The following is a 15,050-nucleotide window of genomic DNA, read 5'->3' as shown; positions in this document are numbered from 1 at the left end:
TAGGACATTACCGACTGTCAATCATTCAGACACACACGCACACATACGTACACGTACACGTACACACACACACACACACACACACACATATATATATATATATATATATATATATATATATATATATATATATATATATACAAATTAACTGGCTGAAAGAAGTAGAAGAAGACATTGCAGAAATGAACATTATACCAGAGACAGTTTACAACAGAATGGAATATAGGAATGCCATCAACAAAATACAGGGATTCAAAGACCGAACGCAATCAAAGAAGACGGGAACAACCTGGTCGCAAGAACGTAAAGAAGCCCACTCAGAAAAAATGAAGAAGTACTGGGAAGAACGCAAGAAAAAGCACAAGAAATGACTGATGCTTAGCGTAGTCCAAAGTTGACTGTAACGAATAATATATATATATATATATATATATATATATATATATATATATATATATGTATATATATAGGGCCGCCGCTCGAGCCACCACCACGACCACCACCATCGCCATAGTCACATGAGCACTACCACCAACAGTAACAGCACCAGATTAACAGTAATGATTAACAGTGGTGTCAATAGTTAAGTGAAAACGAACGCTATAAACTCTGAAAGTAAAACACCAACTGCAAATCTTCAAGTGTTATCTTAACATAGGTAAGCACTACACAGTTTGTAAAAAGGTGAGGTAATGTTTGTTCTTTTGGCAGCTATAAATACGTACCAATACTTCGAGAACCAGGTATTCGGAAAACGGAAATCGTTTTATTATTCTTAAACGACAATACACAGTGATATCATCACCTGTAATTCTACTGACCGAATTGTAAACAAAGTAGCTAGTCTTGTAATAATGAAAGCTAAACGCTGTGTATAGCTAAGCCTAACAGGAAAAATATCAGACACGTGTACATAACCCTATATGAAAATTTGCAAGAGTGTATTTACGAGATGACATTGCTTGTGGTTTTTCAAATCAAGATTGAATTTGTATATCACGAAAAATCATTTCTAGTTTTGTAGCTGGGTAGATTATCCACATATCCTGAATAAAGTGTATTTAAAGATGTTCATTTTTCTGCTCTGAGAATTTGGTGAACGTGCCAACCGAAATAGTTACGATAGCTCACCACAGAACAAGAGTGAAAAAACAGAGTCCAAGATTACCAAATAACTGCAACCTAACAACTAGCGTCAAACCAGGGGTAATGCAACAATATATTTTAAGCTGTGTGGCAATACGAGGTGGTATACTAAGTGCAGTAAGAAATCAAGGAAAAAAGTTTGCTCGGTAAACAACTCACCTTACTTCTCGACATTCTCGCCCATGAGGGGTACACACTTGGTCCAGTTTTTTCGTCCCATCAAAAGAAAGAGGTTTTGTCAGACTCTGCGAAAATACTCGTTGACTGCGGCTGTCACTTTTTCATTTGTTGAAAATTCCTTCAAAGCAAGCAAAAATTTCAATTTAGGGAACAGGAAAAAGTAACTTGGAGCTGAGATTGGTGAACAACGCGAATGAGGAAGCAGTTCAAAGCCCAGTTCACACCATTATCGCTGATGCGTGGTATGGAACATTATGCTGGTGAAAGAGCACTTCTTTGTGTGCTAGTCTATGCTTTTCTTCAGCCAACTCAAGTCTCAAACGATCCAGGAATGAAGCATAATAGGGTTCAGGTTCGGTTGTACGTTTTCCAAAGTAATGTATGAGGATTATTCCTTGAGAATCGCAATAGACAGTTGGGCACTGGAGAATTCTGAACCTATCTCACTTTACATTGCAACATGTATCTGCTGCATGATGAAGAGGAGTACTGTAATCCAAGAACTGTCAAGAAACTTATTAGTTCCTCCCTAAGGTATCTCATGAAACGTTCTTCATGTCAGAGCTATCGCAAGTGTCAGTGCAGAATTCAAGCTTAGGGCGGTTTTGAGGTACCAGAGACAATGATTCTCACGCGGTACCTGATGTCGACGTTTATTGGAAGCTAAATGCTGAATGGCTCTATGTTTAAGAATACCTCTATACAGTCTCACAAGACGAAAATACATAGCTATAAACGCTTTGAGGTCTACCTGTATATGTGGATGACGAAGCCGTCGTCGACTCCCCTGTCCAGCATGCTCTGGACGGCCTCCCACGTGCAGACGGACAGCCCCAGGACGTTGACGTCCAGTGTTTGCTGCCACTCGGCTGTCTGTCCACCTGGGAACACAGCATGCCGCCATCATCAGTCAGCAATAAAGCGAAGGACGAAGACTGCAGTGAAACAGTGTGTACCGACACATCATTCGAAATGCTTATGCTGTTAAAGTTAGTGATCCTCTATACAATGAAGCTACTCATAACAGCTACTTTTTTTAATGTAGTGACAGAGCATCGTCGTTTAAGCCGATTCTGTAATCCTCGTCACAAGAAGTCGAGTGCAAACTGTTGTATCTACGTCGTCACAGCCACTTTATGTCACCAGTATTATCAATTTGAGACGCTGAAGACTGTCTTCCACAGGGTCCTACCTGTAAAAGTCGGAGGGTCACTTCTGAACTGTGCAGTGGGTAAGGGATGTTGGTCCAGTCTAAGAAGGTGCCAGATTAGCTGCCAAAGATTCGTGCGGTTTGGGATTACTAGTGTGAATTTAGATCGCTTCCGTGTACTTGTGTAATCTCTTCGTGGTAGTGACGACTTTATGCTTGTAAAAGGTGAACGTGTCTCTCGCTATTTATGAACAGCGGCATTACAGAAAATCAAGAACTGCGTCCTTATTATTCCAAAAATAGAAATAATTTTTTTTTTTTTTTTTTTTTTTTTTTTTTTTTTTTTTTTTTTTTTTTTTTTGCTGCTGGCTGCCTCTTACATTTGTTTAGTATTCGGAAGGAGATACGTCGCTTGTACCTGGACCTTTTTCATTCTGGATTATATACAGTATGGTCGGAAACAATCTGAAAAGCTTTTGAGAGTGTTGGAGAGTAGGCTGAGTTGAGAAATAGTTGTTAAGAAAAGAACTCGATACGTTGCTCCGTTTCCGAAATAGTAAGCACTGAATGTCCTTGAGTGCGCAAATTCAGGCGGCCCGCCAGATTCAATTAGTATCAGTTGTTATAACATGGATGCCAACTTTCGAGACTGTTCAGCCTTCGGCTCTGGTTCGATCCTTACTACCGCCCCATGATTATTTGGTCTGTCGCTCTCTTGCTCGGTATTCGGGAAACAAACGAACATGTTTGGCGTCACTGTCTCTGGCAAGCCTCTTGAATTTGCGCGCTCAAGACGCAACGACCTGATTGGCTAACTTCCATTGTTTTTTATTCGGACACGGGGCAAAGTACTGAATTATTTCTCAGCGCAACTTACCCTGCAACAGCATTAAGTGCTATTCAGACTGTTTCTGGCAACTCTGTACATTCACGTTTCATCACCGGCCAGTAGATGGGATACAACGATATCTTTGTTGGCTTCCAATACTTGCAAACTTCTCTTTACCAGTCGCAATCCAATAGATTCACACATTCTGATAGTACAAATTTTCTTCCATTCTGCTTAATGCTTTCGGAACGCAAACCATGTTCTTTGAAAGCTCTCAGTTTCTTAAACCATTGTCTGCGTAAATAGACTGGTCGCCTCGCTGAGGATTTGTGTCCATGATTTTAGTTTAAAGTGTCCCACTTTTGACACTTTGAAACAGTACGTAACATTGTAATTCCTTCACTAACAAAAAATTTTATTTCATTATACACTCCTGGAAATGGAAAAAAGAACACATTGACACCGGTGTGTCAGACCCGCCATACTTGCTCCGGACACTGCGAGAGGGCTGAACAAGCAATGATCACACGCACGGCACAGCGGACACACCAGGAACCGCGGTGTTGGCCGTCGAATGGCGCTAGCTGCGCAGCATTTGTGCACCGCCGCCGTCAGTGTCAGCCAGTTTACCGTGGCATACGGAGCTCCATCGCAGTCTTTAACACTGGTAGCATGCCGCGACAGCGTGGACGTGAACCGTATGTGCAGTTGACGGACTTTGAGCGAGGGCGTATAGTGGGCATGCGGGAGGCCGAGTGGACGTACCGCCGAATTGCTCAACACGTGGGGCGTGAGGTCTCCACAGTACATCGATGTTGTCGCCAGTGGTCGGCGGAAGGTGCACGTGCCCGTCGACCTGGGACCGGACCGCAGCGACGCACGGATGCACGCCAAGACCGTAGGATCCTACGCAGTGCCGTAGGGGACCGCACCGCCACTTGCCAGCAAATTAGGGACACTGTTGCTCCTGGGGTATCGGCGAGGACCATTCGCAACCGTCTCCATGAAGCTGGGCTACGGTCCCGCACACCGTTAGGCCGTCTTCCGCTCACGCCCCAACATCGTGCAGCCCGCCTCCAGTGGTGTCGCGACAGGCGTGAATGGAGGGACGAATGGAGACGTGTCGTCTTCAGCGATGAGAGTCGCTTCTGCCTTGGTGCCAATGATGGTCGTATGCGTGTTTGGCGCCGTGCAGGTGAGCGCCACAATCAGGACTGCATACGACCGAGGCACACAGGGCCAACACCCGGCATCATGGTGTGGGGAGCGATCTCCTACACTGGCCGTACACCACTGGTAATCGTCGAGGGGACACTGAATAGTGCACGGTACATCCAAACCGTCATCGAACCCGTCGTTCTACCATTCCTAGACCGGCAAGGGAACTTGCTGTTCCAACAGGACAATGCACGTCCGCATGTATCCCGTGCCACCCAACGTGCTCTAGAAGGTGTAAGTCAACTACCCTGGCCAGCAAAATCTCCGGATCTGCCCCCCATTGAGCATGTTTGGGACTGGATGAAGCGTCGTCTCACGCGGTCTGCACGTTCAGCACGAACGCTGCTCCAACTGAGGCGCCAGGTGGAAATAGCATGGCAAGCCGTTCCACAGGACTACATCCAGCATCTCTACGATCGTCTCCATGGGAGAATAGCAGCCTGCGTTGCTGCGAAAGGTGGATATACACTGTACTAGTGCCGACATTGTGCATGCTCTGTTGCCTGTGTCTATGTGCCTGTGGTTCTGTCAGTGTGATCATGTGATGTATCTGACCCCAGGAATGTGTCAATAAAGTTTCCCCTTCCTGGGACAATGAATTCACGGTGTTCTTATTTCAATTTCCAGGAGTGTATTTCATGAATCTGATATTTTATTTTTCAATTTCAGTATTGCTTAAATGTTTTGAAGGAATCATCATAAATCATTTGTAACTGATGTTTTATCAGAAAGGTGCCTCAAAACGAACATGCAATAAATTTATGAATTTAAACTACAAAGAACACAGGTAAAACAAAACATGTCGCCTGTAGTGTGAAGTTCGTAAAATAAATCAATCGTACTGTGCAGATGGAATCTGTTGCCTAATTGAAAAACGACTCAACTTAAACAAAAATTATTGAAACGAGTTCTGTAGGTTAGAAATATCTATAATACCAAAGATATGCGTAACTTTGTGTTACAAAATCAAGGTGGTTGTGCCAAACTTACACTAATGATGCGGCAAGGAAGGATTCCATCGTGTAACACTGGTTCAAAATGGATAAAGGTAAGAGGGTAGATGGACAAGCGTTAGCTCGCCCTCTCGGATCAATCCAACGAGTAAAACGATGTTAACTTGGTATGTAGTGTCTCTTTTTCTCTCTTTCTCTCTCTCTCTCTCTCTCTCTCTCGTTCTCTCTCTCTCACTCTATTTGTTTAGTCGATTCCCACTATCCATGACCCCATGAACTAAGGCACGCTAATTTCTTCTGTGCTGCATTCTCTCCTGCAGACGTTCCAGTTTCGAATCCATTACTGCTATGACCCCGTCGATTCATCTCATCCTTGGCCGCCCATTTCTTCTGCCTCCGATCTTTCCCGGTATTACCGCCTTTTCCATCGAATGGTGGTCTTCTAGTAATGTCCCCAAAGTAGGACTTTTTTTTTTTTTTTTTTTTTTTTTTTTTTTTGAGAATTATACCGTCGAAGCAACAGTCTGGTTTTATCTGCTGTATTCGTACTCTTTGCCGTCCATGAAACTCTTAAGAATTTTCTTCCAATACCACAAATCAGAGGTATATATTCCACGCCGTCCAGCCTTCTTGCGACTCAGGTCTTACATCCGTATATCACAATTTACTATAAGGTTTTTTGTTTTAAAGTTACGTCACTACTCCTTAAAACACTGTCAAAGTTGTACCTCCCCTATCCTCAAAGCAACAACGGTTTCTTGATTTAGTGGCTGCATTCACCAACACAGAAAATACCTCCATTTCTTCTCCTCCTGCATGCCATGCAGTGATACATGCAGTTGCACAATTTTCGTTTCCTTGACGTTCTCCCTCACACCAGCAGGATGTTTAATTCTCTTTCACCTTCTGCAACCAGTATGGTGTCATCTACATATGTAAGATTACTTATATCAATCACAAGTAATTTAATTCCCGTTTATTCTTCATCATGCCCAGCATTCCTCATAGTGTCCACTGTTGAGCCAACTGACTTTCATCCTTTCCTGTCGCAAGGTTGAACTGCCCTTGGTAGCGTTGCTGGCATGTGTCATTGTAGGGGGGGGGGGGGGGGAAGAGGGTGTAGGGGCGGAGCAGGGAACAATGGAAGAGAATCATTCTATGGGGGGGCGGGGGCGGGGGCGGGGGGCTACCAACGAAGATGGGACCAAGATTTATACTGACCCACTCCTGACGAAGGTGCGTCTTAACATGATAACATTAAAGGCCGGCTGTATGAATAAGCACCATCCACCCTTACACAAGCAATTGACCAAAATAACTAAAATCTTACATGACATTTTAATTATTCTTCAAAAAAAGTGTTCAGATGCGTGTGAAATCTTATGGGACTTAACTGCTAATGTCACCAGTCCCTAAGCTTACACACTACATGTTGTTGTTGTTGTTGTTGTTGTTGTGGTCTTTAGTCCTGAGACTGGTTTGATGCAGCTCTCGACGCTACTCTATCTTGTGCAAGCTTCATCATCTCCCAGTACTTACTGCAACCTAAAACCTTCTGAATCTACTTAGTGTATTCATCTCTTGGTCTCCCTCTACGATTTTTACCCTCCACGCTGACCGGCAATGCTAAATTTGTGATCCCTTGATGCCCCAGTACATGTCCTACCAACCAGTCCCTTCTTATAGTCAAGTTGTGCCACGAACTCCTCCCCAATTCTATTCAGTACCTCCTCATTAGTAATGTGATCTACCTATCTAATCTACAGCATTCTTCTGTAGCACCACATTTCGAAAGCTTCCATTCTCTTCTTGTCCAAACTATTTATCGTCCATGTTTTACTTCCATGCAAGGCTACACTCCATACAAATACTTTCAGAAACGACTTCGTGACACTTAAATCTATACTCGATGTTAACAAATTTCTCTCCTTCAGAAACGCTTTCCTTGCTATTGCCAATCTACATTTTATATCCTCTCTACTTCGACCATCATCAGTTATTTTGCTCCCCAAATAGCAAAAATCCTTTAATACTTTAAGTGTCTCATTTCCTAATCTAATTCCCTCAGCATCATCCGACTTAATTCGACTACATTCCATTATCCTTGTTTTGGTTTTGTTGATGTTCATCTTATATCCTCCGTTCAAGACACTGTCCATTCCATTCATCTGCTCTTCCAAGTCCTTTGCTGTCTCTGACAGAATTACAATGTCATCGGCGAACCTCAAAGTTTTTATTTCTTCTCCATGGATTTTAATACCTACTCCGAATTTTTCTTTTGTTTCCTTTACTGCTTGCTCAATATACAGATTGGATAACATCAGGGAGAGGCTACACCCCTGTCCCATTCCCTTCCCAACAGCTTCTTTGCTTTCATGTCCCTCGACTCTTATAACTGCCATCTGGTTTCTGTACAAATTGTAAATAGCCTTTCGCTCTCTGTATTTTACCCCTGCCACCTTCAGAATTTGAAAGAGAGTACTCCAATCAACATTTTCAAAAGCCCTCTCTAAGTCTGCAATTGCTAGAACGGTAGGTTTACCTCTCGTTAATTTATTTTCTAAGATAAGTCGTAGCGTCAGTATTCCCTCACGTGTTCCAACATTTCTACGGAATCCGAACTGATCTTCCCCAAGGTCGGCTTCTACCAGTTTTTCCATTCGTCTGTAAAGAATTCGCATTAGTATTTTGCAGCTGTGACTTATTAAACTGATAGTTAGGTAATTTTCACATCTGTCAACACCTGCTTTCTTTGGGATTAGAATTATTATATTCTTCTTGAGGTCTGAGGGTATTTCGCCTGTCTCATACATCTTGTTCACCAGATGGTAGAGTTTTGTTAGGACTGGCTCTCGCAAGGCCGCCAGTAGTTCTAATGGAATGTTGTCTACTCCCGGGGCCTTGTTTCTACTCAGGTCTTTCAGTGCTCTGTCAAATTCTTCATGCAGTATCGTATCTCCCATTTCATCTTCATCTACATCTTCTTCCACTTCCATAATATTGTCCTCAATTACATCACCTTTGCATAGACCTTCTAAATACTCCTACCACCTTTCTGCTTTCCCGTCTTTGCTTAGAACTGGGTTTCCATCTGAGCTCTTGATATTCACACAAGTAGTTCTCTTTTCTCCAAAGGTCTCTTTCATTTTCCTGTAGGCAGTATATATCTTATCCCCAGTGAGATAAGCCTCTACAACCTTACATTTGTCCTCTAGCCATCCGTGCTTAGCCATTTTGCACTTCGTGTCGATCTCATTTTTGAAACATTTGTATACCTTTTTGAGTTCTTCATTTACTGCATTTTTGTATTTTCTCCTTTCATCAATTAAATTCGATATTTCTTCTGTTACCCAAGGGTTTCTACTAGCCCTCGTGTTGTTACCTACTTGATCCTCTGCTGCCTTCACTATTTCATCCCTCAGAGCTACCCATTCTTCGTCTACTGTATTTCTTTCCCCCATTCGTGACAATCGTTCCCTTATGCTCTCCCTGAAACTCTGTACAACCGCTGGATTAGTCAGTTTATCCAGGTCCCATCTCCTTAAATTCCCACCTTTTTGCAGTTTCTTCAGTTTTAATATACAGTTCATAACCAATAGATTGTGGTCAGAGTCCACATCTGCCCCTGGAAATGTCTTACAATTTCAAACCTGGTTCCTAAATCTCTATCTTACCGTTATATAATCTATACAATACCTTCTAGTATCTCCAGGATTCTTCCATGTGTACAACCTTCTTTTATGATTCTTGAACCAATTGTTAGTATGATTAAGTTATGCTCTGTGCAACATTCTACCAGACGGCTTCCTCTTTCATTTCTTACCCATAATCCATATTCACCTACTATGTTTCCTTCTCTCCCTTTTCCTACTCTCGAATTGTAGTCACTCATGACTATTAAAGTTTTCGTCTCCCTTCACTACCTGAATAATTTCTTTTATCTCATCATACATTTGATCAATTTCTTCATCATATGCAGAGCTAGTTGGCATATAAACTTGTACTACTGTAGTAGGCGTGGGCTTCGTGTCTATCTTGGCCACAATAATGCGTTCACTATGCTGTTTGTAGTAGCTTACCCGCAATCCTATTTTTTATTCATTATTAAACCTACTCCTGCATTACCCCTATTTGATTTTGTGTTTATAACCCTGTAGTCACCTGACCAGAAGTCTTGTTCCTCCTGCCACCGAACTTCACTAATTTCCACTACATCTAACTTTAACCTATCCATTTCCCTTTTTAAATTTTCTAACCTACCTGCCCGATTAAGGGATCTGACATTCCACGCTCCGATCCGTAGAACGCCAGTTTTCTTTCTCCTGATAACGACGTCCTCTTGAGTAGTCCCCGCCCGGAGATCCGAATGGGGGACTATTTTACCTCCTGAATATTTTACCCAAGAAGACGCCATCATCATTTAACCATAGAGTAAAGCTGCATGCCCTACACGCTATATAACCTAAATTATCCTAAGTACAAACACACATACCCATGCCCGAGGGAGGTCTCGAACCTCCGCCGGGTCCAGTCGCACAGTCTATGACTGCAGCGCCTGACGCCGCGCGGGGTTAGCCGAAGCCACTTCAGCTGAACGTATAATACATTTGATGCGCCCAAGAAGTTCATAAACGCTAATGCAAACGTTTGTGGAGGATGCAGTGTCTGTCGAACGTCCGCCAAAAGGAGTCCATTCGTAAACGGTCAGCGGAATTGGGAGTTCCAAACTCTACATTACAAAATCATATCAGGAATGATTACAAGCTAAAGGCATTTAAACCTTCGTTTGCAAACGAACTGCATGGTAACGACATCCGAAAAGTCATTAGGCTTGTGTGGGTGAATGCTTGATGTCTTAGCAACTCTTCCTTCAAGTGACAAATTGTTTTTCTTTGACAAGTGTGCAATATATCGCAGTGCAAGAAACAGAAAGGTTTCTGGAGTAAAGAAAACCAATATTTTTATGACGAACTAGAACACAACCCAACACATGTCCTGACATTGGCTGCAATGTCTGCAACCCACTTGGTAGCTCTATATTTCTTCAACTCTTCTGTGAATCACACTGCTTATGTCACCATGCAACGCGATTGGTTTATTCAGCATCTGCAAGATCGGGAACTGCTCGGGCGTATGTGGTTTCAGCAGGATAGGGCACCAGTCCATTCTGTTATCGCCATTAGAGAATGTTTCAATGAGATATTTTATCATAAACGGACTGGATGTTGTTCTGTCCATTCGCTTGTACCTTTGGAGTGGCCGCTTCGAAGTTGTGATGTGTCATCCTGTGTGCAATGCGTTTTAAGGGGTTCATAAAATGGAAGGTTTCTGTCACACGTTGCGAGACGGATGTACTTAAGAATTTTGTTCGGCGTACGTTTACTGCCATCATGCCAGAAATTTGGAGGAGAATTTCGCATCTTACATGTAAGAGAATCATACTGTGTTGTGGAAACGGTGGCGTACCCAGACACTCCGGAATAAATAATTAAGAACAGTCACACAACCTCAAAGATGCCCTGTGACATGTTGCCATATGAACACAGTGTCAACATCTAAGTATATACGGACACACCATAGGGGGTAATGCGACTTTGTGATCACTCGTTGATCTTCCGGGTAATCCACGTTCCAAAATTCGAATCTCAATGACGGCTCGGAAGTTCTTAATTGCCGAGAACATAAAACAAATTTTTTCCACAAATTATTAGTAAAAAGGATTTTTCTTCACTTGTGAAGATTTCCAATCACACATTAACCATTTGGAATTAACATCGTTCCTCACGTACGCTTAAAAATAATATTTGACCGGGGAAAACATCTGAAAACCTATCACGAGCTTGTAGAATCCACTGCACGCAGAGTCGCCGCTGTATTGCTTTCCAAATGTGGACGAACAGGCTTTTACGTAATTGATCATTATGTTTTTTCTCATCAGTGGGTATAAAATACGTGATATATTTTTAATAAGATTTTACCAATTGTTGAATGGCAGTTTATTCTGGCTACAGTAACGCATTATTAATCCGTGTCGCCTACCAGGATAACTGTCTAGGCCTGTACAGCACACGTCTTGGAGACTCATTCAAACCCCAGACAGGTCAGCCCAATGTTGCGCCGCTACTGCCGCTGTTAATCAACGGACGACAGCCTTCAGTGACATGAAAAGTATTCGCAGTTGCGATTATGGGCAACCATCAGCTGTATAATGGAAAGATTGTAACTGTCGTACAGAAATTACTACAGACCAGAACGAAACAGCCTAGCAGATGGGAGTTATCTGAAGCTAATTACACAGATTGGAAAACTGTAATACTCTGGTATCCCCCTCATACTGCACTGCTACAGTTACTGTAACTGTCAGCCTGTGTCCCAGCTCGAGGTAGTTCCTGCTTATACGTATATAGGACGAAATTAAACCTCCATCGTGTGTATGTGTGTGTGTGTGTGTGTGTGTGTGTGTGTGTGTGTGTTTGTGTGTGTGTGTGTGTGTGAGTCTGCTAAGAGATTCCTGCTGCTTATTTTTCATTCAAATTCCATGAGCTGTGAACAACAGCTAAGTGTCCTATCGCTAGTCCCAACAACTGGTTTATCTCGCAGTGTGTTTGCCGTTTCAACATTGCATTGCCTTATCTGCCTGCCTATGAACGCCTAATACTATTAGTTTTCTTTGGCTACGTGGTCTATAGCTGGGCTCATGATATGGCTTACCACCACACACTGCCATGGCTATTTCATCATGGAACTGCTTCATCTGCCATCTTGGAACGTCGTAGCCGGCTGGTTTGCTTTCGGCATTTTCCCAGAGTAACTTATGATTCTTTTCTTTGTTGTACCTGCTGCCTCTTTTCCTCTTTCATTGACTAAGCGTATCAAACTTAGAGAACTGAACGATGCTTTATCGAAAATTGTATCAATAGTATGTGACAACTCTGCTTCTTATGCTACACGCAGTTTGTACAACAGAAATGAACAGTGGTGGCTTCTGTGAGGGCGCGCTCGCACGCGCTCGTACTGGCGCCACTTCTGCGCCATCGATTCTGGCCCTCGTCTTATCATCTTTGCTTTGTTGTGTGTTACCTCTGGGGTTGTGTAGTAAGGAGTGGTGTATGGAAGACGGATCTGGACGGGTGTGCCTGATTATCCGGCGTAATGACCGATGCAGAATGTTGAAACCGTTGACCGTTAGTCTGTAGGTGCCCTCCTTTACCTGCAGCGTTTACCGTTGCTTCGGGTGAGCCGAGAGGGCAAAAAGCGGTTCTCGTCGCATGTATCGTGGTTACGAAATGCATCAGTTAATTGTGGTGGCCTAAATACGCCGAGGTGTACGTAACCTCTTGTTAGCAGCTACGAGCAGGAGGGCAGTATTATCCAGTGCCTACTTGATGTCCTGAAGCTATATTCAGTAACTGCTCTACTTAAAGACTGTTAATTCTCTTACGGTGCTAGCTGGCCAGGTATCCGGTTCTTTTATGCCTTTTGGACCTGTGTGTGTCAGTCTGCAGGTTTCTTTACGCCCCAAGCTAGTATTTTGCAATGGTAATCTGGTTCCTGAAATCACTGTTATCATTATTTGATACTACTGAGTGTGATTTTTCTTTGTTGTAGACGTTATGGCCTTCTATCAAATGACTTTGTACATTTTTCCTTGTTATTTCTAGGAAGGTTAACTTGCAATGTTTATGAGCGGGGTGCTCCTGTGCTGAAGTTTTAGTAGTTTGTATCCTTGCGAATAATTTTAATTGTCCGTTTAAATACTACTGTGTATATTAATTTCTGTCAAACGTGTCTGCTTTTTGACGTTTGGTACATGCCGACAGCTTTGTACAGGCAGCGGTTGACGCATTGCTGTTCTGCTGGTCCGATACAGGAACGCGTCTTCCTTCTGCTTCGGCGGCTTTCCCGTCAACGCACGAGGCATAGTTGTTGGCAGGTCACACACGCTTCTGCGGATTTCTCATTTCCACCTCAAGCTGAGCAGTTTATTGTCATTCCTTTGGTATCATGGCTTTGGTAATTTTGAGAAAGTAATTTTGTCAGTGTTTCTGTTATTGTAAAATCATTGTAATTCACATGGTTCAAATGGCTCTGAGCACTATGCGACTTAACCAACATTATACGTACTTGTGACCAATGTTTGCCTCGGAGCAGGTCTCGAGCTTACTGTTGCAGTGGAGAAATGGTTCAAATGGCTCTGAGCACTATGGGACTTAATTGCTGAGGTCATCAGTCCCCTAGACTTAAACTCTACTTAAACCTAACTATGGACATCAAACACATCCATGACCGAGACTGAATTTGAACCTGCTTCCGTAGCGGTCGCGAGGTTGCTGACTGTAGCGTCTAGAACCGTTCGGCCACCCCGCCGGCTGCAGTGGAGATGTACGCATTTTGACGTCCTTTACTTGTCGTTTGTTGAACTTAAATTCAAGTCCTGTTGTGGGGTTAGCCCACAGTTGTGCTGCTAGACGCGCAGGCGCAGCCCTGCCGCCCGTTTGTTTCATCAATTGTTTCTAATCGGTGCGTGTGAATTCCTAAGGAACCAAACTGCTTAGGTCATCGACACCTAGACTTAAACTCTACTTAAACTAACTTACGCTAGGAACAACACACACACCCATGACCGAGGGAGGACTCGAACCTCCGGCGGGAGGGGCCCCGCACTCCGTGACATGACGCCTCAAACCGCGCGGCCACTCCACGCGGCTTTGAAATCGGGCCATCACGGTGTTGCATGGTTGATATGTTATTAGAGTACCACTTGTAATTTTACGTGTAGTGCAAATCTCATTATGCATTGCGATATTACTTTAAAAACCTCAGTTATCTGTATTAATTTAACGAGATTCTTGGTAACTGTTAGTTGGCTTATGACAGAATTCCTATTATGTTCTTAATTTTTATTTGTTTATTTATTTATCTTTTTTTTTTTTTGAGGTGAATGATAAATGACGCACGGAGTTGGCCCACCATTGAACATGTTTTCCTTAAGTTAATCCCGATCCTTGCTCTGAGTCTCTAACATATCACACGACATGAACAAGACATCCAGCCGTGGCCAGAGAGAAACAAGAGAAACAGTAAGCGTACAAGAATCCTTTTCAGCACCGGTTCTGTGCGTAATTTACCACCTGTCCATATTAACCGTAAATCTCTTTCCAGTTTCTTTGCAGCATCATGACGTTTCAAGATTCTTACTTGAATGGAGACGAACTGTGGCTCACTTACTTGTGGGAATGTTTTCTCTGCAGACGCCGGCGCTGTTGATAAGAACATTGACCCCTCCTAAATTCTCTTTGATCCATTTGAAGGCGCATAGAACATTCTCCTCGCAGCTGACGTCACATTGCAACGGATAGAGCGTACCCGGAGCGTCCTTCAGTTCTCGAGCCTGCAAGAAATAAACGACAGATTTGTCGAATCTGCACGAGACAGAAGGAAAAAAAATCATTAGGAGATAGATCAAGTATGCCATTTAACAAAATTCCATTCTACACAAGTGAGTGTCGTAACTACATGAACAAAGGAGCTGTTGCCAAGAAGGATGATAATATTTTTGGTTCTCTCCCCAGAA

The 15,050-nt window shown here is 43.0% G+C and overlaps 1 protein-coding gene across 1 annotated transcript in view; it reads right to left on the bottom strand.

The window, feature by feature from the left end:
* LOC124594676 (dehydrogenase/reductase SDR family member 11-like) overlaps positions 1-15,050 on the bottom strand; it is a 168,966-nt gene that overhangs the window by 121,165 nt on the left and 32,751 nt on the right. Inside the window, exons 3-4 of the mRNA XM_047133044.1 lie at positions 14,705-14,867; positions 2,078-2,207 (exon numbers count right to left, since the gene is read on the bottom strand). Coding sequence (XP_046989000.1) covers positions 2,078-2,207; positions 14,705-14,867 — 293 coding nt within the window. The remainder of the gene's footprint in view (positions 1-2,077; positions 2,208-14,704; positions 14,868-15,050) is intronic.

This window comes from Schistocerca americana, chromosome 2 (assembly GCF_021461395.2).
Source record: "Schistocerca americana isolate TAMUIC-IGC-003095 chromosome 2, iqSchAmer2.1, whole genome shotgun sequence".
Lineage (NCBI taxonomy): Eukaryota > Metazoa > Arthropoda > Insecta > Orthoptera > Acrididae > Schistocerca > Schistocerca americana.
Note: the sequence above shows the minus strand (reverse complement) of the source record. Positions and strands in the feature narration are given on the sequence as shown.